We start from the raw sequence: 24,525 nt of genomic DNA on the forward strand, positions 1-24,525 counted from the left end.
TATACAGCCCCTTACACAGCCCCTATACAGCCCCTATACAGCCCCTATACAGCCCCTACACAGCCCCTATACATCCCCTATACAGCCCTATACGGCCCCTATACAGCCCCTATACAGCCCCTATACAGCCCCTATACAGCCCTATACATCCCCTATACAGCCCTATACAGCCCCTATACAGCCCCTATACAGCCCCTATACGGCCCCTAAACAGCCCTATACAGCCCCTATACAGCCCTACACAGCCCCTATACAGCCCCTATACAGCCCCTACACAGCCCTATACAGCCCTATACAGCCCTATACAGCCCTATACAGCCCTATATAGCCCTATACAGCCCCTATACAGCCCCTACACAGCCCCTACACAGCCCCTACACAGCCCTATACAGCCCTATACAGCCCCTACACAGCCCTATACAGCCCTATACAGCCCTATACAGCCCTATACAGCCCCTATACAGCCCCTATACAGCCCCTATACAGCCCTATACAGCCCCTATACAGCCCTATACAGCCCCTATACGGCCCCTATACAGCCCTATACAGCCCCTATACAGCCCCTATACAGCCCTATCAGTAGGATCTGAGGACCTCCGTACCAGTGGTGTGTGCCAGTCCCTTCAGCCCCTATACAGCCCCTATACAGCCCCTACACAGCCCCTACACAGCCCCTACACAGCCCCTACACAGCCCCTATACAGCCCCTATACAGCCCTAGCAGCCCTATACAGCCCTATACAGCCCCTATACAGCCCCTATACAGCCCCTATACAGCCCCTACACAGCCCCTATACAGCCCCTATACAGCCCCTATACAGCCCCTATACAGCCCCTATACAGCCCTATACGCCCTATACGGCCCTATACGCCCCTATACGCCCTATATTTGGCCCCTATACGGCCCTATACGGCCCTTATACGGCCCCTATACAGCCCCTATACAGCCCCTATACAGCCCTATACAGCCCCTATACAGCCCCTATACAGGCCCCTATACAGCCCCTATACAGCCCCTATACAGCCCCTATACAGCCCCTATACGGCCCCTATACGGCCCCTATACAGCCCTATACAGCCCCTATACAGCCCCTATACAGCCCTATACAGCCCCTATACAGCCCCTATACGGCCCCTATACAGCCCCTATACAGCCCCTATACAGCCCTATCAGGAGGATCTGAGGGACCTCCGTACCAGTGGTGTGTGCCAGTCTTTCAGCCCCTATACAGCCCCTACACAGCCCCTATACAGCCCCTACACAGCCCCTACACAGCCCCTATACAGCCCCTATACAGCCCCTACACAGCCCCTATACAGCCCCTATACAGCCCTATACAGCCCCTACAGCCCCTATACAGCCCCTATACAGCCCCTACACAGCCCCTACACAGCCCCTACACAGCCCCTACACAGCCCCTATACAGCCCCTACACAGCCACTACACGGTCCCTACACGGCCCCTACACATCCCCTACACGGCCCCTACACGCCCCTTACACGGCCCCTACACGCCCCTACACGCCCCTACACGGCCCCTACACGGCCCCTACACGGGCCTCCTACACGGCCCCTACACGGCCCCTACACGGGCCCCTACACAGCCCCTACACGGCCCCTACACGGCTCCCTACACGGCCCCTACACGCCCCTACACGGCCCCTACACGGCCCCTACACAGCCCCTACACAGCCCCTACACAGCCCCTATACAGCCCCTACACAGCCCCTATACAGCCCCTATACAGCCCCTATACAGCCCCTATACAGCCCCTACACAGCCCCTATACAGCCCCTACACAGCTCCCTACACAGCCCCTACACAGCCCCTACACAGCCCCTACCCCCTACACAGCCCTATACAGCCCCTACACAGCCCCTATACAGCCCCTACACAGCCCTATACAGCCCCTACACAGCCCCTACACAGCCCCTATACAGCCCCTACACAGCCCCTATACAGCCCCTACACAGCCCCTATACAGCCCCTACACAGCCCCTACACAGCCCCTACACAGCCCCTACACAGCCCCTATACAGCCCCTACACAGCCCCTATACAGCCCCTATACAGCCCCTATACAGCCCCTATACAGCCCCTATAAAGCCCCTATACATCCCTATACAGCCCCTTATACAGCCCCTATACAGCCCCTATACAGCCCCTTATACAGCCCCTATACAGCCCCTACACAGCCCCTTATACAGACCTATACAGCCCCTATACAGCCCCTACATAGCCCCTACACAGCCCCTATACAGCCCCTTATACAGACCCTTATACAGCCCCTATACAGCCCCTATACAGCCCCTATACAGCCCTATACATCCCCTATACAGCCCTATACGGCCCCTATACAGCCCCCTATACTGCCCCCTATACGGCCCCTATACAGCCCTATACATCCCCTATACAGCCCTATACGGCCCCTATACAGCCCCCTATACAGCCCCTATACGGCCCTAAACAGCCCCTATACGGCCCCTATACAGCCCTACACAGCCCCTATACAGCCCTATACAGCCCCTACACAGCCCTATACAGCCCTATACAGCCCCTATACAGCCCTATACAGCCCTATAGCCCTATACAGCCCCTATACAGCCCCTACACAGCCCCTACACAGCCCTATACAGCCCTATACAGCCCCTACACAGCCCTATACAGCCCTATACAGCCCTATACAGCCCTATACAGCCCCTATACAGCCCCTATACGGCCCTATACAGCCCCTATACGCCCCTATACAGCCCCTATACGCCCCTATACAGCCCTATACATACCCCTATACAGCCCCTATACAGCCCTATCAGTAGGATCTGAGGACCTCCGTACCAGTGGTGTGTGCCAGTCTTTCAGCCCCTATACAGCCCCTACACAGCCCCTACACAGCCCCTACACAGCCCCTACACAGCCCCTATACAGCCCCTACACAGCCCCTATACAGCCCTATACAGCCCCTATACAGCCCCTATACAGCCCCTATACAGCCCCTACACAGCCCCTACACAGCCCCTATACAGCCCCTACACAGCCCCTACACAGCCCTATACAGCCCCTATACAGCCCCTATACAGCCCTATACGGCCCTATACGGCCCTATACGCCCCTTTATACGCCCTATTTGCCCCTATACGGCCCCTATACGGCCCTTATACGGCCCCTATACAGCCCCTATACAGCCCCTATACAGCCCTATACAGCCCCTATACAGCCCTATACGTCCCCCTATACATGCCCCTATACGGCCCCTATACAGCCCCTATACGGCCCCTATACGGCCCCTATACGGCCCCTATACAGCCCTATACAGCCCCTATACAGCCCCTATACAGCCCCTATACAGCCCTATACAGCCCCTATACAGCCCCTATACGGCCCCTATACAGCCCCTATACAGCCCCTATACAGCCCTATCAGGAGGATCTGAGGACCTCCGTACCAGTGGTGTGTGCCAGTCTTTCAGCCCCTATACAGCCCCTACACAGCCCCTATACAGCCCCTACACAGCCCCTACACAGCCCCTATACAGCCCCTACACAGCCCCTATACAGCCCTATACAGCCCCTACACAGCCCCTACACAGCCCCTACACAGCCCCTATACAGCCCCTACACAGCCCCTACACAGCCCCTACACAGCCCCTACACAGCCCCTATACGGTCCCTACATCGGCCCCTATACGGTCCCTATACAGCCCTATACGGCCCCTACACATCCCCTATACGCTCCCCTACACGGCCCCTACACGGCCCCTACACGGCCCCTACACGCCCCTACACGGCCCCTACACGGCCCCTACACGGCCCCTACACGGCCCCCTACACGGCCCCTACACGGGGATCCCTTATACACGGGCCCCTACACGGCCCCCTACACGGCCCCTACACGGCCCCTACACGGCCCCTACACGGCCCCTACACGGCCCCTACACGGCCCCTACACGCCCCTACACGGCCCCTATGACACGGCCCCTACACGGCCCTACACGGCCCCTACACGGCCCCTACACAGCCCCTACACAGCCCCTATACAGCCCCTACACAGCCCCTACACAGCCCCTACACAGCCCCTACACAGCCCCTACACAGCCCCTACACAGCCCCTACACAGCCCCTACACAGCCCCTACACAGCCCCTATACAGCCCCTACACAGCCCTATACAGCCCCTACACAGCCCCTATACAGCCCCTACACAGCCCCTATACAGCCCCTACACAGCCCCTATACAGCCCCTACACAGCCCCTACACAGCCCCTACACAGCCCCTACACAGCCCCTATACAGCCCCTACACAGCCCCTATACAGCCCCTACACAGCCCCTATACAGCCCCTACACAGCCCCTATAAAGCCCCTATACATCCCCTATACAGCCCCTATACAGCCCCTATACAGCCCCTATACAGCCCCTATACAGCCCCTATACAGCCCCTATACAGCCCCTACACAGCCCCTTCCACAGCCCCTACACAGCCCCTACACAGCCCCTACACAGCCCCTACACAGCCCCTATACAGCCCCTATACAGCCCCTACACAGCCCCTATACAGCCCCTACACAGCCCCTATACAGCCCCTATACAGCCCCTACACAGCCCCTATACAGCCCCTATACAGCCCCTACACAGCCCCTATACAGCCCCTACACAGCCCCTATACAGCCCCTATACAGCCCCTACACAGCCCCTATACAGCCCCTACACAGCCCCTATACAGCCCCTACACAGCCCCTATACAGCCAGTGGGTCTATACAGCCCCTACACAGCCCCTACACAGCCCCTACACAGCCCCTACACAGCCCCTATACAGCCCCTATACAGCCCCTACACAGCCCCTACACAGCCCCTACACAGCCCCTACACAGCTCCCCCCTATACAGCCCCTACACAGCCCCCTATACAGCCCCTACACAGCCCCTATACAGCCCCTACACAGCCCCTATACAGCCCCTACACAGCCCCTATACAGCCCCTATACAGCCCCTATACAGCCCCTATACAGCCCCTATACAGCCCCTATACAGCCCCTATACAGCCCCTATACAGCCCCTATACAGCCCCTAAACAGCCCCTTATACAGCCCCTTTATACAGCCCCTATACAGCCCCTTATACAGCCCCTATACAGCCCCTTATACAGCCCCTATACAGCCCCCTATACAGCCCTATACAGCCCTATACAGCTCCCTATACAGCCCCTATACAGCCCCTTATACAGCCCCTATACAGCCCCCCTATACAGCCCCTATACAGCCCCTATACAGCCCCTATACAGCCCCTATACAGCCCCTTATACAGCCCCTATACAGCCCCTATACAGCCCCCTTTACAGCCCCTATACAGCCCCTATACAGCCCCTATACAGCCCCTATACAGCCCCTATACAGCCCCTTATACAGCCCCTTATACAGCCCCTTATACAGCCCCTATACAGCCCCTATACAGCCCCTATACAGCCCCTATACAGCCCCTTATACAGCCCCAGCCCCTATACAGCCCCTATACAGCCCCTATACAGCCCCTATACAGCCCCCTCATACAGCCCCTATACAGCCCCTATACAGCCCCCCTATACAGCCCCTATACAGCCCCTATACAGCCCCTATACAGCCCCTATACAGCCCCTATACAGCCCCTATACAGCCCCTTTTACAGCCCCTATACAGCCCCTATACAGCCCCTATACAGCCCCTATACAGCCCCTATACATCCCCTACACAGCCCCTATACAGCCCCTATACAGCCCCTATACATCCCCTACACAGCCCCTATACAGCCCCTATACAGCCCTATACAGCCCCTACACAGCCCCTATACAGCCCCTACACAGCCCCTACACAGCCCCTATACAGCCCCTATACAGCCCCTATACAGCCCCCTACACAGCCCCTATACAGCCCCTATACAGCCCCTATACAGCCCCTATACAGCCCCTATACAGCCCCTATACAGCCCCTATACAGCCCCTATACAGCCCCTATACAGCCCTTATACAGCCCCTATACAGCCCCTATACAGCCCCTTATACAGCCCCTTATACAGCCCCCTATACAGCCCCTATACAGCCCTAATACAGCCCCTATACAGCCCCTATACAGCCCCCCTATACAGCCCCTATACAGCCCCTATACAGCCCCTAATACAGCCCCTATACAGCCCCTATACAGCCCCTATACAGCCCCTATACAGCCCCTTATACAGCCCCTATACAGCCCTACACAGCCCCTATACAGCCCCTATACAGCCCCTATACAGCCCCTATACAGCCCCTATACAGCCCCTATACAGCCCCTATACAGCCCCTATACGCCCCTATACAGCCCCTATACAGCCCTATACAGCCCCTATACAGCCCCTATACAGCCCCTATACAGCCCCTACACAGCCCCTATACAGCCCCCTATACAGCCCCTATACAGCCCCTATACAGCCCCTTACCTGAGGACCTCCGTACCAGTGGTGGCTGCCAGTCTTTCAGCCTTACAACTCAGTCAAGTCTTTGGTTATTGTCACATGGTCTCAGCAGCTCTGTCTTGTAGATGATCGTCTGTCCTTCAGGTCCCCACTGCCACCAGGCAGCTTTCCAGTCCATGTCTCAGCGTAGAGCGTGATGTTGATCTGTTTCTCTCCACAGTGTTTATCCAGGGTTTATCACAGTGCTTATGGGCCTGCTGTGTCTAATGCTCTGCCCAGCTGGAGACACAGAGGCACATTAGAATGGAGAAACAACAGCCCCGTCAATTAACATCACAGTTTTTTATTAAATATTTGATTTTATTAAACCGTCCCTCTCTCTCTCCCCCCCCTCTCTCCCCCCTCCTCTCTCTCTCTCCCCCTCTCTCTCTATGCCTCTATATCTCTATATATATCTCCCCCTCTATATATCTATATATGCATCTATATATAATATATCTCTCTCTCTCTCTCTCTCCCCCTCTCTCTCTCTCTCCCCCTCTCTATCTCCCCCTCTCTCTCTATATATATATATATCTCTCTCATCTCTCTCTCTCTCTATATATATATATCTCTCCCCCCTATCTATATCTATCTCTCCCTCCTATCTCTCTCTCCCCCCCTCTCTCTCTCTATGCCCCTCTCTCCCCCTCTCTCTCCCCCTCTATCTCTCTCTATCTCTCCCCCTCTCTCTCTCTCTCTCTATATCTATGCATCTATCTATATATGCTCCCCCTATATATATATATATATCTCTCCCCCCTCTCTCTATCTCTATCTATATATATATATATATGCTATATATATATGCTCTCTCTATCTCCCCCCTCCCTCTCTCTCTCTCCCTCTCCCTCTCTCCCCCCCTCTCTCTCTCTCTCTCTCTCTCTCTCTCTCCCTCTCTCTCTCTCTCTCTCCCCCTCTCCCCCTCTCTTCTCTCTCCCCCTCTCTCTCCCTCTCTCTCTCTCTCTCTCCCCCTCTCTCTCTCCCTCCCTCTCTCTCTCTCCCTCCCTCTCTCCCCCTCTCTCCCCCTCTCTCTCTCTCCCCCTCTCTCTCTCTCCCCCTCTCTCTCTCTCTCTCTCTCTCCCCCCTCTCTCTCCTCTCTCTCCCTCTCTCTCTCTCTCCCTCTCCCCCTCTCTCTCTCTCCCCCTCTCTCTCTCTCCCCCCTCTCTCCCCCTCTTTCCCCCCTCTCTCTCCCCCTCTCTCCCCCCCTCTCTCCCCCCTCTCTCTCTCTCTCTCTCCCCCTCTCTCTCTCCCCCTCCCCTCTCTCTCTCTCCCCCTCCTCTCTCTCCTCTCCCCCTCTCTCTCTCTCCCCCCATATCTCTCTCTCTCCCCCTCTCCCTCTCTCCCCTCTATATCTATATATCCCCCTCTCTCTCCCTCCCCCCTCTATCTCTCTCTCCCCCTCTCTCTCTCTATCCCCCCTATATCTATATATCTCCCCCTCTATAATCCCCCTCTCTAATCCCCCTCCCTATATATATATACTCCCCCTATACATATATATATATATATATATATATCCCTCCCCCCTCTATATATATATGGTAATTGTCCCTCAGAGCAGAGTAGTGGCTCCCTCTCTCTCATTACCGCTCCGTTTCCCTGGCATGACCCCCCCTGTTTTCATCTGTGGACATTTCTCTTCTCATTTCTTTCCCTCTGTTTTTCTCTCTTCTCTCCCCCTTTCCAGAACAAAATCTGTTTAAAAAATCCCCCTCATTTTATAGACCCTTCCCCCCCTAATGAGATCTTTCTCTTCCCCCCCTCTCTCTCTCTCCCCTCCCCTCTCTCTCTTTCCAAACAAAATGTGTTTAAAAAATAAATGGTCCCTTTTTATAATATCTCTCTCTCAATAATCTGTAAATGACCCAATCTGCCACTAAGCAGATGTATATATACTACTATGGGTATATATATATATACAAGTCCCTCCCCCTATATGCTATATGCTAAATAAATCTCTCTCCCCCCTCTGCTATATCTCTGCTGCTCCCCCCCTGCTGCTCTCTCCCCCTCTCTCTCTCCCCCCTCTCTCTCTCTCCCCCCTCCTGTGCTGCTCTCTCCCCCCTCTGTCTCCCCCCCCTCTGCTGCTGTTGCCCTCTCTCTCTGCCCCCCCTCTGCTGCTCTCCCCCTGCTGCTGCTCTCCCCCCTCTCCCCCTCTCTCTACTCCCACATAGTAATCTACCCCCCTCTCTCCCCCCTCTTCCCCCTCCCCCCTTCTCTCTCTCACCCTCTCTCTCCCTGTCCTGTTCTTTCTCCCCTCCCCATTTCTCTCTCACCCTCTCTCCCCTCCCTCTCTCTTCTCCCCCTCCCTGTCTCTCCCCCTCTCTTTTGTACTCTGTTCTGTTATTTTTCTTGTTTATTTTCTTTATTGTGAGTCCCTTGAAGCTACATAAACATACATTAATCATTATTAATATTATGATTATTAGTATTAATTACCAGGTGAATTGATCTATAACCTGTGCCTCCCCCCTCTCTCTCTCTCTCTCAGAAGGAGGAGGAGGCACGTGCTGTCCTGCTGTCTGAGGAAGGGAAGGAGCAGCTGATGTTTGAGGTTCCTCTGAATGACACAGGGTCCGCTGGTCTAGGCATCAGCCTGAAGGGCAACAAGTCCAGGGAGACAGGAGAAGACCTGGGCATCTTCATCAAGTCCATCATCCATGGTGGAGCTGCGTACAAGGTATTACCGTGGGGACTGTCTTCGACTGTTCATTGTCATCTAGACGGCTGCTTATCTCAGTTAGCCCAGGACTAAAGTCTTGCTCATCTAGACGGCTGCTAATCTCAGTTAGCCCAGGACTAAAGTCTTGCTCATCTAGACGGCTGCTAATCTCAGTTATCCCAGGACTAAAGTCTTGCTCATCTAGACGGCTGCTAATCTCAGTTAGCCCAGGACTAAAGTCTTGCTCATCTAGACGGCTGCTAATCTTAGTTAGCCCAGGACTAAAGTCTTGCTCATCTAGACGGCTGCTAATCTCAGCCCAGGACTAAAGTCTTGCTCATCTGGTCAACTGCTAATCTCAGTTAACTCTGGACTAAAGTATTGCTCATCTAGACGGCTGCTAATCTCAGTTAACTCAGGACTAAAGTATTGCTCATCTAGACGGCTGCTAATCTCAGTTAACTCAGGACTAAAGTCTTGCTCATCTAGACGGCTGCTAATCTCAGTTAGCCCAGGACTAAAGTCTTGCTCATCTAGACGGCTGCTAATCTCAGTTAGCCCAGGACTAAAGTCTTGCTCATCTAGACGGCTGCTAATCTCAGTTAACTCAGGACTGAAGTCTTGCTCACCTGGTCAGCTGCTGGATTAGGTTCTGGCTCTGTACATGAGAAGAGAACATGCTCGTGGATCAGACAGAAATGGTAGCAGACGGTGAATGTTGAACTTTTGTTGCACACATCTCCAGGAGCTCCATCCTCTCTCTCTTTTTACAAGTTAACGGTCAAATGTCCCCCTCCCCTTCCAAAAATGTGAACGTTGATAACGTCTTGATCACACCAACGGCGTCATTTGCGCGTAATGTTTACCTAGCAGCTTCTGGTTATGTGTGCAACAAAAGTTCTACATTCACCTTCTGCTACCATTTCTGTCCAGCCGTCTACAGCCTACAGTTTGACGCACACGTTGGATAAATTCAACGTACGCGACCCACCCAGAACGCACTTCAGCTGTCTCTGCAACGCTACGAGGACAAACGCAGTGTTTAATTGGACATGTATTTACTTCTGGTTTCCCAAAATGCAATGCCACTGTCGGTGTGATCAAGGCGTAACTCCTGGGAGATCGTGATTTTGTCCAAATACTGCTGCTCTTTATCCCACGCATCCCGTACATAGGTTATAATGTACAGATACCTATGTAGGTTATAATGTACAGATACCTACGTAAGCTATAATGTACAGCCCAGATAGTTACGTAGGCTATAATGTACAGATCAGATAGCTGCGTAGGTTATAATGTCAGATACCTACATAAGCTATAATGTACAGCCCAGATAGCTACGTAGGCTATAATGTACAGATACCTACGTAAGCTATAATGTACATCCCAGATAGCTACATAGGTTATAATGTTCAGATCAGATACCTACGTAGGTTATAATGTTCAGATCAGATACCTACGTAGGTTATAATGTACAGATCAGATACCTACGTAGGTTATAATGTACAGATACCTACGTAAGCTATAATGTAGAGCCCAGATAGCTACGTAGGCTATAATGTACAGATACCTACGTAAGCTATAATGTACAGCCCAGATAGCTACGTAGGTTATAATGTACAGATCAGATAGCTACGCAGCCTATAATGTACAGTTACCTACGTAGGCTATAAATGTACAGATCATATAGCTACGTAGGCTACAATGTACAGATCATATAGCTACGTAGGCTACAATGTACAGATCAGATAGCTACGTAGGCTACAATGTACAGATCAGATAGCTACGTAGGCTACAATGTACAGATCAGATAGCTACATAGGCTACAATGTACAGATCATATAGCTACGTAGGCTACAATGTACAGATCAGATATCTACGTAAGCTATAATGTACAGATCAGATAGCTACATAGGTTATAATGTACAGATACCTATGTAGGTTATAATGTACAGATACCTACGTAGGCTATAATGTACAGATCAGATAGCTGCGTAGGTTATAATGTACAGATACCTACGTAGGCTATAATGTACAGCCCAGATAGCTACGTAGGCTATAATGTACAGATACCTACGTAAGCTATAATGTACAGCCCAGATAGCTACGTAGGTTATAATGTACAGATCAGATAGCTACGCAGTCTATAATGTACAGTTACCTACGTAGGCTATAATGTACAGCTCAGATAGCTACGTAGGCTACAATGTACAGATCAGATAGCTACGTAGGCTACAATGTACAGATCAGATAGCTACATAGGCTATATGTTCAGGGCTGTATTTTTCCGGTCATACCGAGCTGTTCTCGTCAGCCCTACTGTGTGTCGTGAGGAGAGGCTAGTGGCCAGGCTGATAAGGGAAGGAGATCTGAGGTTTCTTTCATTCAAAACAGATCAAATACAATGTTATTGGTCACATGGTTAGCAGATGTTATTGGTCACATGGTTAGCAGATGTTATTGGTCACATGGTTAGCAGATGTTATTGGTCACATGGTTAGCAGATGTTATTGGTCACATGGTTAGCAGATGTTAATGGTCACATGGTTAGCAGATGTTAATGGTCACATGGTTAGCAGATGTTATTGGTCACATGGTTAGCAGATGTTATTGGTCACATGGTTAGCAGATGTTATTGGTCACATGGTTAGCAGATGTTATTGGTCACATGGTTAGCAGATGTTATTGGTCACATGGTTAGCAGATGTTATTGGTCACATGGTTAGCAGATGTTATTGGTCACATGGTTAGCAGATGTTATTGGTCACATGGTTAGCAGATGTTATTGGTCACATGGTTAGCAGATGTTATTGGTCACATGGTTAGCAGATGTTAATGGTCACATGGTTAGCAGATGTTAATGGTCACATGGTTAGCAGATGTTATTGGTCACATGGTTAGCAGATGCTATTGGTCACATGGTTAGCAGATGTTAATGTGAGTGTAGCAAAATGCTTGTGTTTCTAGTTCTGACAGTGTAGTAATATCTAACAAGTAATCTAACATTTCTCCAACAACTACCTAATACACACACATCTAAAGGGGTGAATGAGAATATGTACGTGTAAGTATATGGATGGGCGATGGCCGAGCGGCATAAGCAAGATGCAATAGATTAAATACAGTATATACACATGAGATGAGTAATGCTGTTTCCTGAAGTCCACGATCATCTCCTTTGTTTTGTTGACGTTGAGTGTGAGGTTATTTTCCTGACACCACACTCCGAGGGCCCTCACCTCCTCCCTGTAGGCCGTTTCGTCGTTGTTGGTAATCAAGCCTACCACTGTTGTGTCGTCCGCAAACTTGATGATTGAGTTGGAGGCGTGCGTGGCCACGCAGTCGTGGGTAAACATGGAGTACAGGTGAGGGCTCAGAACGCACCCTTGTGGGGCCCCAGTGTTGAGGATCAGCGGGGTAGAGATGTTGTTACCTACCCTCACCACCTGGGGGCGGCCCGTCAGGAAGTCCAGGACCCAGTTGCACAGGGCGGGGTCGAGACCCAGGGTCTCGAGCTTGATGACGAGTTTGGAGGGTACTGTGGTGTTAAATGCTGAGCTGTAGTCGATGAACAGCATTCTCACATACGTATTCCTCTTGTCTAGATGGGTTAGGGCAGTGTGCAGTGTGGTTGAGATTGCATCGTCTGTGGACCTATTTGGGCGGTATGCAAATTGGAGTGGGTCTAGGGTGTCAGGTAGGGTGGAGGTGATATGGTCCTTGACTAGTCTCTCAAAGCACTTCATGATGACGGAGGTGAGGGCTACGGGGCGATAGTCATTTAGTTCAGTTACCTTTGTTCCTTTACCCAAGAAGGCACAATGGTAGCCATCTTGAAGCATGTGGGGACAGCAGATTGGGATAGGGAGCGATTGAATATGTCCATTAACACACCAGCACAGTGTAGAGACTGCCCGGCAGGGAGGAACACCTGTCCCCTCGGGCTCACCTCAGCTTGCCTCCAAAACACTTCAATTCTCAGAAAAATATCTGTAGAATTGCTGTCCGGTTTCTTAAAAAGCCAAAGTGTTTTACTGTACATGAAACCAGCACTGACTGACTGACTGACTGACTGACTGACTGAATGACTGAATGATTGACTGATTGAATGACTGACTGACTGACTGATGAATTGTGTCTCTCTCCTGTAGGACGGTCATCTGCGTGTCAACGACCAGCTGATAGCGGTGAACGGAGAGTCTCTACTGGGGAAGTCGAACCATGAAGCCATGGAGACCCTGAGGAGATCCATGTCTATGGAGGGGAACTTGAGGGGCACGATACAGCTGGTGGTGCTACGAGCCCTGGTCCAATCAGAGGTTAGTTATATACCTCGTACAGTCACCCATGTAGTACAGTCACCCATGTAGTACAGTCACCCATGTAGTACAGTCACCCATGTAGTACAGTCACCCATGTAGTACAGTCACCCAGGTAGTACAGTCACCCATGTAATACAGTCAACCATATACCACAGTCACCCATATACCACAGTCACCCAGGTAGTACAGTCACCCAGGTAGTACAGTCACCCAGGTAGTACAGTCACCCAGGTAGTACAGTCACCCAGGTAGTACAGTCACCCAGGTAGTACAGTCACCCAGGTAGTACAGTCACCCATGTAATACAGTCACCCATATACTACAGTCACCCATATACTACAGTCACCCAGGTATTACAGTCACCCAGGTAGTACAGTCACCCAGGTAGTACAGTCACCCATATACCACAGTCACCCATATACCACAGTCACCCAGGTAGTACAGTCACCCAGGTAGTACAGTCACCCAGGTACACCCCCTGCCGATGTTATGGTTATTGCCACTCGTTGTGGGGAATTGCAGACTGGGATGTGTGGGCACGGGTCGGTAGAGGGTTGGGTAGGACCCTCCCTGCTTGGCTCTTATTGTTCCCATGAACTACAGATTCATGTTCATTATGTTTTATGGTGTGTGACTGACTGGGCTGGGGTTGGGGTGGGCTGGGGTGGGGTGGGCTGGGCTGGGGTGGGCTTGGTTGGGGTGGGGTGGGCTGGGGTGGGGTGGGGTTGGGTGGCTTGGGGTGGGCTGGGTTGGGGTGGGGTGGGCTGGGGTGGGCTGGGCTGGGCTGGGCTGGGCTTGGTTGGGGTGTGCTGGGGTGGGCTGGGCTGGGCTTGGTTGGGGTGGGCTGGGCTTGGTTGGGGTGGGCTGGGCTTGGTTGGGGTGGTAGCCATTTCAGCGACTGGGGCAGGGTTGGGGTGGGGTGGGTTTGGGTGGGGTGGTAGCCATTTCAGTGACTGGGGCTGGGGTGGGTTGGGGTAGGTTGGGATGGGTTGGGGTGGTAGGCATTTCAGCGACTGGGGCTGGGTTGGGGTGGGTTTGGGTGGGGTGGGGTGGGATGGTTTGGGGTGGTAGCCATTTCAGCGACTGGGGCTGGGTGGGGTGGTAGCCATTTCAGTGACTGGGGCTGGGTTGAGGCGGGGTGGGCTGGGTTGGGGGGTGGGCTGGGGTGGGTTGGGGGCATTTCAGCGACTGGGGCAGGGTTGGGGTGGGGTGGTAGCCATTTCAGTGACTGGGGCTGGGGTGGGTTGGGGTAGGTTGGGATGGGTTGGGGTGGTAGGCATTTCAGCGACTGGGGCTGGGTTGGGGTGGGTTTGGGTGGTAGCCATTTCAGCGACTGGGGCTGGGTGGGGTGGGCCATTTCAGTGACTGGGGCTGGGTTGGGGTGGGGTGGGCTGGGTGACTGGGGCTGGGGTGGGCTTGGGGTGGGCTGGGTTGGGTTTGGGTGGGGTGGGTTTTGGTGGGGTGGTAGGCATTTCAGGACTGGGGCTGGGTTGGGGTGGGCTGGGGTGGGGTGGGTTTCGGTGGGGTGGTAGCCATTTCAGCGACTGGGGCTGGGTTGGCGTGGGGTGGTAGCCATTTCAGTGACTGGGGCTGGGTTGGGGTGGGTTGGGCTGGGCTGGTAGCCATTTCAGTGACTGGGGCTGGGTTGTGTTGGGGTGGGCTGGGTTGGGGTGGGCTGGGGTGGGTTAGGTTGGCGTGGGGTGGTAGCCATTTCAGTGACTGGGGCTGGGTTGTGGTGGGCTGGGGTGGTAGCCATTTCAGTGACTGGGCCCCGAGGGAGGTAGAAAGTGGGGTGACGGGAGGACATTGTCCTCTTTGTGTGGTGGACATCTCACTTTCTTTCCCTGTATTTCTCCCTCCCTCTTTCTGTATCTGTTTCTCTTTCTGTTCTTCTCTGTGGACGGTTGGTTGTCAGCTGGGCCAGACGGTGATGTTGCCATGGTGAATTATTGGATGAGACACAGTCTGCAGTGATAGGCTCTATAGAGATGGAGGTTAGGCCTACTCAGAGCCTATTGTGGTCCATGGCCTATAGATATGTCTTCATGGAGGCTAGGTCTACTCAGATTCTAGTGTGGTCCATGGTCTATAGAGATGTCTTCATGGAGGTTAGGTCTACTCAGAGCCTAGTGTGGTCCATGGTCTATAGAGATGTCTTCATGGAGGTTAGGTCTACTCAGATTATAGTGTGGTCCATGGTCTATAGAGATGTCTTCATGGAGGTTAGGTCTACTCAGAGCCTAGTGTAGCCTTGGGATCCATAAACTTATAGCAATCTTTTTCTAGCATAAACCTTCATTCACTGATTCAAGGAATGGAATATGTATAGAGTCTGTATCATGCTATTTTCTCCTTTTACGATGCATGTATTGTCCCTGTGGACAGTGTTGTTAAAGGTAAGGCCAGGAGACGTCCCGATAATCGGTCTTCTCACCAAAACATCTGTAGCATCCTAACGGCCTAACAAACGAATATGCTGAATCTATAGAGAGGGGAAACTCTCACGAACCACGATGGTGTTCTCCGTTTTACTCTACGACTCCCCTACAAGTATCACGGGACTCGACTGAAGGTAACCCATATAAACTAATGGTAGGATGGAGATGTATATAAATATATAGATAAACCTTCATCTGAAGGTAACCCATATAAACTAATGGTAGGATGGAGATATATATAGATATTAAACCTTCATCTGAAGGTAACCCATGTAAATGAATGGAAGTATGGAGGTAGTTTTGTGCCAACAAAATAAATACTACCTTGTTTTGCCGTTTATGAATGTGTTGTTCAACATGTTTCTGTGGGCTATTGTAGTAAAACATGTTTTTTAGGGGTCCTAAAATTCTAAATCAAAAATTGACCTTCCAAATATAGTTTGAAGGAAAAATATGTAATTAATTGTTATTTGAATATGTTGGTAACAGTTTTATAAAAAGCATTAAGGCACAGTGAAACGGTGCTGTGTAATGAATTCAGGTCACAGGTAAATGGGTCGACTGGACCTCCACTATCGCGTCAGGCCGAGCGACAGCATTTACCTGTGACTGAAGTCATTACACAGCACTGCTTCTCGTGCCTTAATGCTTAACTATACAACGGGTCTGTCTAATCCTGGATGCTGATTGGTTTAAAAAGTGCATTCCAGCTGGTGTCTATTCCACAAGTTACCACCGGCTAAATCTATGATGTTAAAAACACCTATTTACTCTGTTCCGTCTGACTGTGCAATCCACTGTCTCATCAGCCCAGCCAGGCAATTTATAAACTTGCGTAAAGCATCTGGACATTGTCTCCCTTTTCTTTTAGACTAGTGGTTTTCAACAGCGGAGATTTGTATGAACCTTGCGGTCTGTCTCTCTGACGTTTGAAATATTGAAATTCGATCTCCAGCTGTCCGGTAGTAGTGAACGTGTCGGGGTCATGGACGAGACAGACGGGCACGCAGCTTTTCTCAACCAGTCGAAATCATGAATCAGCATCATTTTTATTGATTTATACCAAGAAATGTCAATAGAAAACATGTAAAACGAAACGAAATGCAGCTGGTTTCCAGTGTTTCCAGCATCAGTTTGAAGTGATTGTGTACTAGCTGTGTTGCTGGCTGGTTCCTCTGAACAAGAGTCCTGATGAGTGAACACACTTTCTATGCCAGGTGACATCTCACCTCGTTGCCAGGTGACATCTCACCTCGTTGCCAGGTGACATCTCACCTCGTTGCCAGGTGACATCTCACCTCGTTGCCAGGTGACATCTCACCTCGTTAGCTCATTGTTATGGACGTATCCAAATAAATGTCACTAGAAAACAGCTTAAACAGACGCAAGCAAGGGAACGTTGCCAGCCAGTATGTAAATGAATACAAATTATGTTTTTATTGAAAATATGTCAATCATTATTTGAATATGTTGGTTACCCATTGTATAAAAGTGATGACGCCCTAGAAGCCGGTGTGCCAAAAACATCCTCCAAACACCGGCGTCTCGGGCATGATTAATTAACCACAAACTAGCCTCCTTACCTGACAGAAATATTTCAGGATTATTTGTATCAATTGGGTGGCCATTGTTGTGAAAACTCTGCCATGATGTACTGCAACAGTAGGCCTAACACCATTGTTGTAAAAACTCTGTACACCAACGACCCAGGGAAGAGTTGCAGGGTAGAGGAGAGGAGAATAACTCATTTAAAAGCTGTAAAAACATGAGTAGCTTTCATTTATTGTAAATTAGCTCATTAGAAATGGTTGGAGACTCTTCCTATATGATGTCCTTCCATACAGACTGGAGTGATGCGTCTATTCAAATGTTGTTGATCAGTAGGAAGGCATGACACACCTATTGAGTCACATCCATATAAACTCACTGTTAACTGCGTTTATTTTCAGCAAACTTAACATGTACATATTTGTATGAACATAACAAGATTCAACAACTGAGACATAAACTGAACAAGTTCCACAGACATGTGAATAACAGAAGTGGAATAGTGTCCCTGAACAAAGGGGGGGTTAAAAGGAACAGTCAGTATCTGGTGTGGCCACCAGCTGCATTAAGTACTGCAGTGCATCTCGTCCTCATGGACTGCACCAGATTTGATAGTTCTTGCTGTGAGATGTTACCCCACTCTTCCACCAAGGCACCTGCAAGTTTCTGGACATTTCTGGGGGGAATGGCCCTAGCCCTCACCCTCCTTCCCAACAGGTCCCAGACGCGCTCAATGGGATTGAGATCCGGGCTCTTCGCTGGCCATGGCAGAACACTTACATTCCTGTCTTGCAGGAAATCACGCACATAACGAGCAGTATGGGTGGTGGCACTGTCACACTGGAGGGTCATGTCAGGATGAGCCTGCAGGAAGGGTACCACATGAGGGAGGAGGATATCTTCCCTGTAACGCACAGTGTTGAGATTGCCTGCAATGACAACAAGCTCAGTCCGATGATGCTGTGACACACCGCCCCAGACAATGACGGAATCTCCACCTCCAAATCGATCCCGCTCCAGAGTACAGGCCTCTGTGTAACGCTCATTCCATCAACAATAACCGCGAATCCGACTATCACCCCTGGTGAGACAAAACCGAGACTTGTCAGTCTCCACTTTTTGCCAGTCCTGTCTGGTCCAGCGACGGTGGGTTTGTGTCCATAGGCGACGTTGTTGCCAGTGATGTCTGGTGAGGACCTGCCTTACAACAGGCCTTACAAGTCTCCCTGGAGCGCTGTCTTAGGCGTCTCACAGTACGGACATTGCAATTTATTGCCCTGGCCACATCTGCAGTCCTCATGCCTCCTTGCAGCATGCCCAAGGCACGTTCACGCAGATGAGCAGGGACCCTGGGCATCTTTCTTTTGGTGTTTTTCAGAGTCAGTAGAAAGGCCTCTTTAGTGTCCTAACTTTTCACAGGTGTATGTTCATTAATTGTTTATGGTTCATTGAACAAGCATGAGAAACAGTGTTTAAACCCTTTACAATGAACATCTGTGAAGTTATTTGGATTTTTATGAATTACCTTTGAAAGACAGGGTCCTGAAAAAGGGACGTTTATTTTTTTTCTGAGTTTATATACATTTGAAGTCGGAAGTTTACATACACTTAGGATGGAGTCATTAAAACTCATTTTTCAACCACTCCACAAATTTCTTGTTAACAAACTATAGTTTTGGCCAGTCGGTTAGGACATCTACTTTGTGGATGTCACAAGTTATTTTTCCAACAATTGTTTACAGACAGATTATTTCACTTATAATTCACTGTATCACAATTCCAGCAGGTCAGAAGTTACACTAAATTGACTGTGCCTTTAAACAGCTTGGAAAATTCCAGAAAATGACGTCATGGCTTTAGAAGCTTCTGATAGGCTAATTGACATCATGTGAGTCAATTGGAAGTGTACCTGTGGATGTATTTCAAGGCCTACCTTCAAACTCAGTGCCTCTTTGCTTGACATCATGGGAAAATCTAAAGAAATCAGCCAAGACCTTCCAAATGCCTGAAGGTACCACATTCATCTGTACAAACAATAGTACACAAGTATAAATACCATGGGACCACGCAGCCGTCATACCGCTCAGGAAGGAGACACATTCTCTCTCCTAGAGATGAACGTACTTTGGTGCGAAATGTGCAAATCAATCCCAGAACCACAGCAAAGGACCTTGTGAAGTTGCTGGAGGAAACAGGTACAAAAGTATCTATATCCACAGTAAAACGAGTCCTATATCGACATAACCTGAAAGGCCGCTCAGCAAGGCAGAAGCCACTGCTCCAAAACCGCCATAAAAAGCCAGACTACGGTTTGCAACTGCACATGGGGACAAAGATCCTACTTTTTGGAGGAATGTCCTCTGGTCTGATGAAACAGAAATAGAACTGTTTGGCCATAATGACCATCGTTATGTTTGGAGGCAAAAGGGGGAGGCTTGCAAGCCAAAGAACACCATCCCAACCATGAAGCACGGGGGTGGCAGTGTCATGTTGTGGGGGTGCTTTGCTGCAGGAGGTACTGGTGCACTTCACACAATATATGGCATCATGAGGTAGGAAAATTATGTGGATATATTGAAGCAACATCAAGACATCAGTCAGGAAGTTAAAGCTTGGTCGCAAATGGGTCTTCCAAATGGACAATGACCCTAAGCATACTTCCAAAGTTGTGTCAAAATGGCTTAAGGACAACAAAGTCATGGTATTGGAGTGGCCATCACAAAGCCCTGACCTCAATCCTGTAGAACATTTGTGGGCAGAACTGAAAAAAGCGTGTTCGAGCAAGGAGGCCTACAAACCTGACTCAGTTACACCAGCTCTGTCAGGAGGAATGGGCCAAAATTCACCCAACTTATCGTGGGAAGCTTGTGGAAGGCTACCTGAAACGTTAAAGTTAAACAATTTACAGGCAATGCTACCAAATACTAATTGAGTGTATGTAAATTTCTGACCCACTAGGAATATGATTAATTAAATAAAAGCTGAAATAAATCCTCTACTATTATTCTGACATTTCACATTCTTAAAATAAAGTGATGATCCTAACTGACCTAAAACAGGGACATTTTACTAGAATTAAATGTCAGGAATTGTGAAAAACGGAGTATTTGGCTAAGGTGTATGTAAACCTCCGGCTTCAACTGTTTATATGTACATATTCCTATTCCATCCCTTTACATTTGTGTGTATTAGGTCATTTTTGGGGAATTGTTAGATATTACTGCACTGTCGGGAACTAGAAGCTCAAGCATTTCTCTACACTCGCATTAACCTCTGCTGACCATGTGACCAATAACATCTGCTAACCATGTGACCAATAACATCTGCTAACCATGTGACCAATAACATCTGCTAACCATGTGACCAATAACATCTGCTAACCATGTGACCAATAACATCTGCTAACCATGTGACCAATAACATCTGCTAACCATGCATCATCTGCTAACCATGTGACCAATAACATCTGCTAACCATGTGACCATTAACATCTGCTAACCATGTGACCAATAACATCTGCTAACCATGTGACCAATAACATCTGCTAACCATGTGACCATTAACATCTGCTAACCATGTGACCAATAACATCTGCTAACCATGTGACCAATAACATCTGCTAACCATGTGACCAATAACATCTGATTTGAATATGTTTTCACCTCCTTATGTATCCAGTTTGTCAAGATATTTACCATTCAAATCAAATCATTAGATTATGTAGTTTTAGATTCTTAATGACAAAGTCACATTCATTTGTTTGATTTTAAAATTGATGCATACATGCATACATGTCTGTCTCTGGGAAATGTTGTCATCAACATTGTCATATCGACCTCCTAGGTCATTCTCTACCCCCACACCCTCAGAACCAGCCTGGAGGAAAATACTTTAATACCCCAGCCAGATCTAATCTCTCTCCACTCCTCTCCAACACACAGCCAGTTGAATAGCCCTGGTATAATCTGTTCACCATTGGGGGTCCTGATAATTAAATCTGTCCCAGGTCAGAGAGCCTGGAGGACCCCAGAGCCCTAGAGAGAGGACCCTTACCCCAGAGCCCTAGAGAGAGGACCCTTACCCCAGAGCCCTAGAGAGAGGACCCTACCCCAGAGCCCTAGAGAGAGGACCCTTACCCCAGAGCCCTAGAGAGAGGACCCTTACCCCAGAGCCCTAGAGAGGGACCCTTACCCCAGAGCCCTAGAGAGAGGACCCTACCCCAGAGCCCTAGAGAGAGGACCCTTACCCCAGAGCCCTAGAGAGAGGACCCTTACCCCAGAGCCCTAGAGAGAGGACCCTTACCCCAGAGCCCTAGAGAGAGGACCCTTACCCCAGAGCCCTAGAGAGAGGACCCTTACCCCAGAGCCCTAGAGAGAGGACCCTTACCCCAGAGCCCTAGAGAGAGGACCCTTACCCCAGAGCCCTAGAGAGAGGACCCTTACCCCAGAGCCCTAGAGAGAGGACCCTTACCCCAGAGCCCTAGAGAGAGGACCCTGGCTGGGATAGCTCGCTGTGGGAGGTCGTGGAAAGTATCCAGGAATCTTTGGATTAAAGGGGAAGTTCACCCCAAAAACACTTCTGGGCCCTATAAAACACTTGCCCGGAGGTTTGTCAGTACCCAAGACAGTTCTTAGGTCCATTGTTTGAGTATTTAGAGTATTTTTTATATCAAACAGATATATTTCCAAAATGACCTAAATGCATATTTTGTTTTGTATTTATTGTTACTAAGCAACAGCTAAATGACCTAAAAACAATTAAAAATGGTGTATTTATCATTACTAAGCAACAGCTAAATGACCTAATGTTACGAATCCCTTTTTATCTTCCTCTTGGAAGCGTTGATACGATATGGGTGTTGCTTGATAGGTGTAGCATTTCCAACATTAATGTCATGTTCCAACACATTGGTGCGAGTAGGAACGTCATTAAAGAGACATGGAAAACTGTGTAGTAGCCTCACAATATCATTAGCCTGTCCATCCGTTAAATGAACCAGACCTGACTGGATAGACAGCAGCATTTCTGAGTTGGGCAATCTAACACACTGCTGCTGAGTATTGCGCAACTCCAAGCCATCAACATCATCAATATGACAGTCCACTATCATAGCAGTAGAAGCAGAGGAGACAGCAGTACCTTCCTCTGTTTTTGAACTCTCTAACTGTGTGATGGGTCGGGTGTGGTAAGCTTTCAACATGTTAATGTGACACACACACGAGATTGGCGTTGTCTATCAGGAGTTTGAAGCACATAGTCAGTTTCACTTATTTCCTTTTCAATTAAATAAGGACCAGAGAAACGAGCTGACAGTGAAGATCCTGGAACAGGTAATAACACCAGTACTTGGTCACCTGGCTGTAGTGGACGAGAAACAGCCTCTTTATCATAGTGTCTTTTCATGCTCCTCTGTGAGGAAGACAGAGCTTCCTTTGCGAGAGCACAAGCTTGGTGTAGGCGCTCACGAAAGTGACTAACGTAGTCCAACACATTCTCATCTCTGGTACACAACTCTTGGGACAAGAACTGTTCTTTAAGGACTTTCATTGGTCCTCTCACTGTATGACCAAACACTAGTTGAGCCGGGCTGAAACCTAGGGACTCCTGCACAGTTTCACGAGCAGCAAACAAAACTAGAGGAACTCCCTCATCCCAATCTTTCTCAGATTCCAAACAATATTTACGTAGCATAGACTTCAGTGTCTGATGCCATCTTTCAAGCGCACCCTGAGACTCTGGGTGATAGGCGCTTGACACACGGTGCGTAATTGACAAGGATTTTAACACCTGCTTGAAGAGCTTGGATAGGAAATTGGTACCTTGATCGCTTTGTACCACCTTAGGTAACCCGAATGTCGTGAAGAATTTTATTAAGGCTTTACTCACTACCGGGGCTGTAATCCTTCACAGAGGAATGGCCTCGGGGTATCTTGTAGCCATACACATAATCGTTAACAAAAACTGGTAACCGATTTTGTCTTCGGTAACGGTCCGACACAATCAACCACCACATGCTCGAATGGTTCACCTATGACAGGTATGGGACAAAGAGGAGCGGGAGGAATAACCTGATTTGGTTTTCCTGTTATCTGACATGTGTGGCATGTCCGACAGAACTGAGCCACATCGTTTTAAACCCGGCCAAAAGAAATGTCGAAGGATCCGATCATAAGTTTTCGTGATTCCTAAATGACCAGACCACTGATGATCATGAGCAAGGGATAACACATTTTGTCGAGAGGCTGTAGGAATCACTATTTGGTAAACAGCATTCCAATCTCCACCCGCGTCAACATGGGATTTCCATTTACGCATGAGGAGATTACCATCAATGAAGTAAGCCACGTTCTTCTTCTTCACATCTTCCAATGAGACAACACTAGAAAAACATTTAGCAAGCTTGTTGTCAACCTTTTGGTTAGCAATCAGCTGCTCACGAGTGACTGGTAACTGTATTTTCAGCAATAAGTTCAACGTTCTTTGATTCTTTCCTGGGCTGTTTGTCAGAGGTGATCAGCTTCTCAGAGGTATCACACAATCCATCTTCTTGATCAACCTCTTTGAACAGAACAGTGTTCGACAAATCTATCACGTCACCCTCTTGTAGTGCCTGAGCACGAGTGACAGCACAAGTGGGAAACACATATGGATAACTCTGTGCCAGCTCATTCGAGAGAGAGTGGTCACTTTTATCCAATACGGGTACTACGTTTCCTCCGGCAATATCGTTACCCATTATAAAGGTCACACCTTTCACTGGCAACATAGGACGTACCCCCACTCTGAATATTCCACTGATTAACTCAGAGTTTACTTTCACAAAGTGCAATGGCACTGGGACAAAACCCATTTCAATACCCTGAACTAACACACTGGAACCACAGTATGTATCGTCGGATAAGGGCAACACATCAGACAATATAAACGACTGCGCCGCACCAGTATCTCTAAGGATTTTAACCGGACGCTGAGACGCTTCGTCATTCGTTGGGGACACAAACCCCTCGAAAATGAATGGTTCATAACTGCGGTCGGGGACTAAGACTTTCAAACTACAGTTACCCTGAGGCACCTGTTTTGTTGCAGACCTCTCAACCGT

General features: G+C 49.4%; 1 protein-coding gene across 9 annotated transcripts in view; it reads left to right on the forward strand.

Annotated features, from left to right (window-relative positions):
* Window positions 1-24,525, forward strand: part of pard3bb (par-3 family cell polarity regulator beta b) — a 359,080-nt gene that overhangs the window by 190,914 nt on the left and 143,641 nt on the right. For all 9 annotated transcript variants that reach the window (XM_042320041.1, XM_042320039.1, XM_042320042.1 and 6 more), the window contains 2 exons: window positions 8,948-9,136; window positions 13,270-13,437. In XM_042320041.1, coding sequence (XP_042175975.1) covers window positions 8,948-9,136; window positions 13,270-13,437 — 357 coding nt within the window. The remainder of the gene's footprint in view (window positions 1-8,947; window positions 9,137-13,269; window positions 13,438-24,525) is intronic.

The sequence above is a fragment of the Oncorhynchus tshawytscha genome, linkage group LG03 (genome assembly GCF_018296145.1).
Source record: "Oncorhynchus tshawytscha isolate Ot180627B linkage group LG03, Otsh_v2.0, whole genome shotgun sequence".
In the NCBI taxonomy this organism is placed as follows: domain Eukaryota; kingdom Metazoa; phylum Chordata; class Actinopteri; order Salmoniformes; family Salmonidae; genus Oncorhynchus; species Oncorhynchus tshawytscha.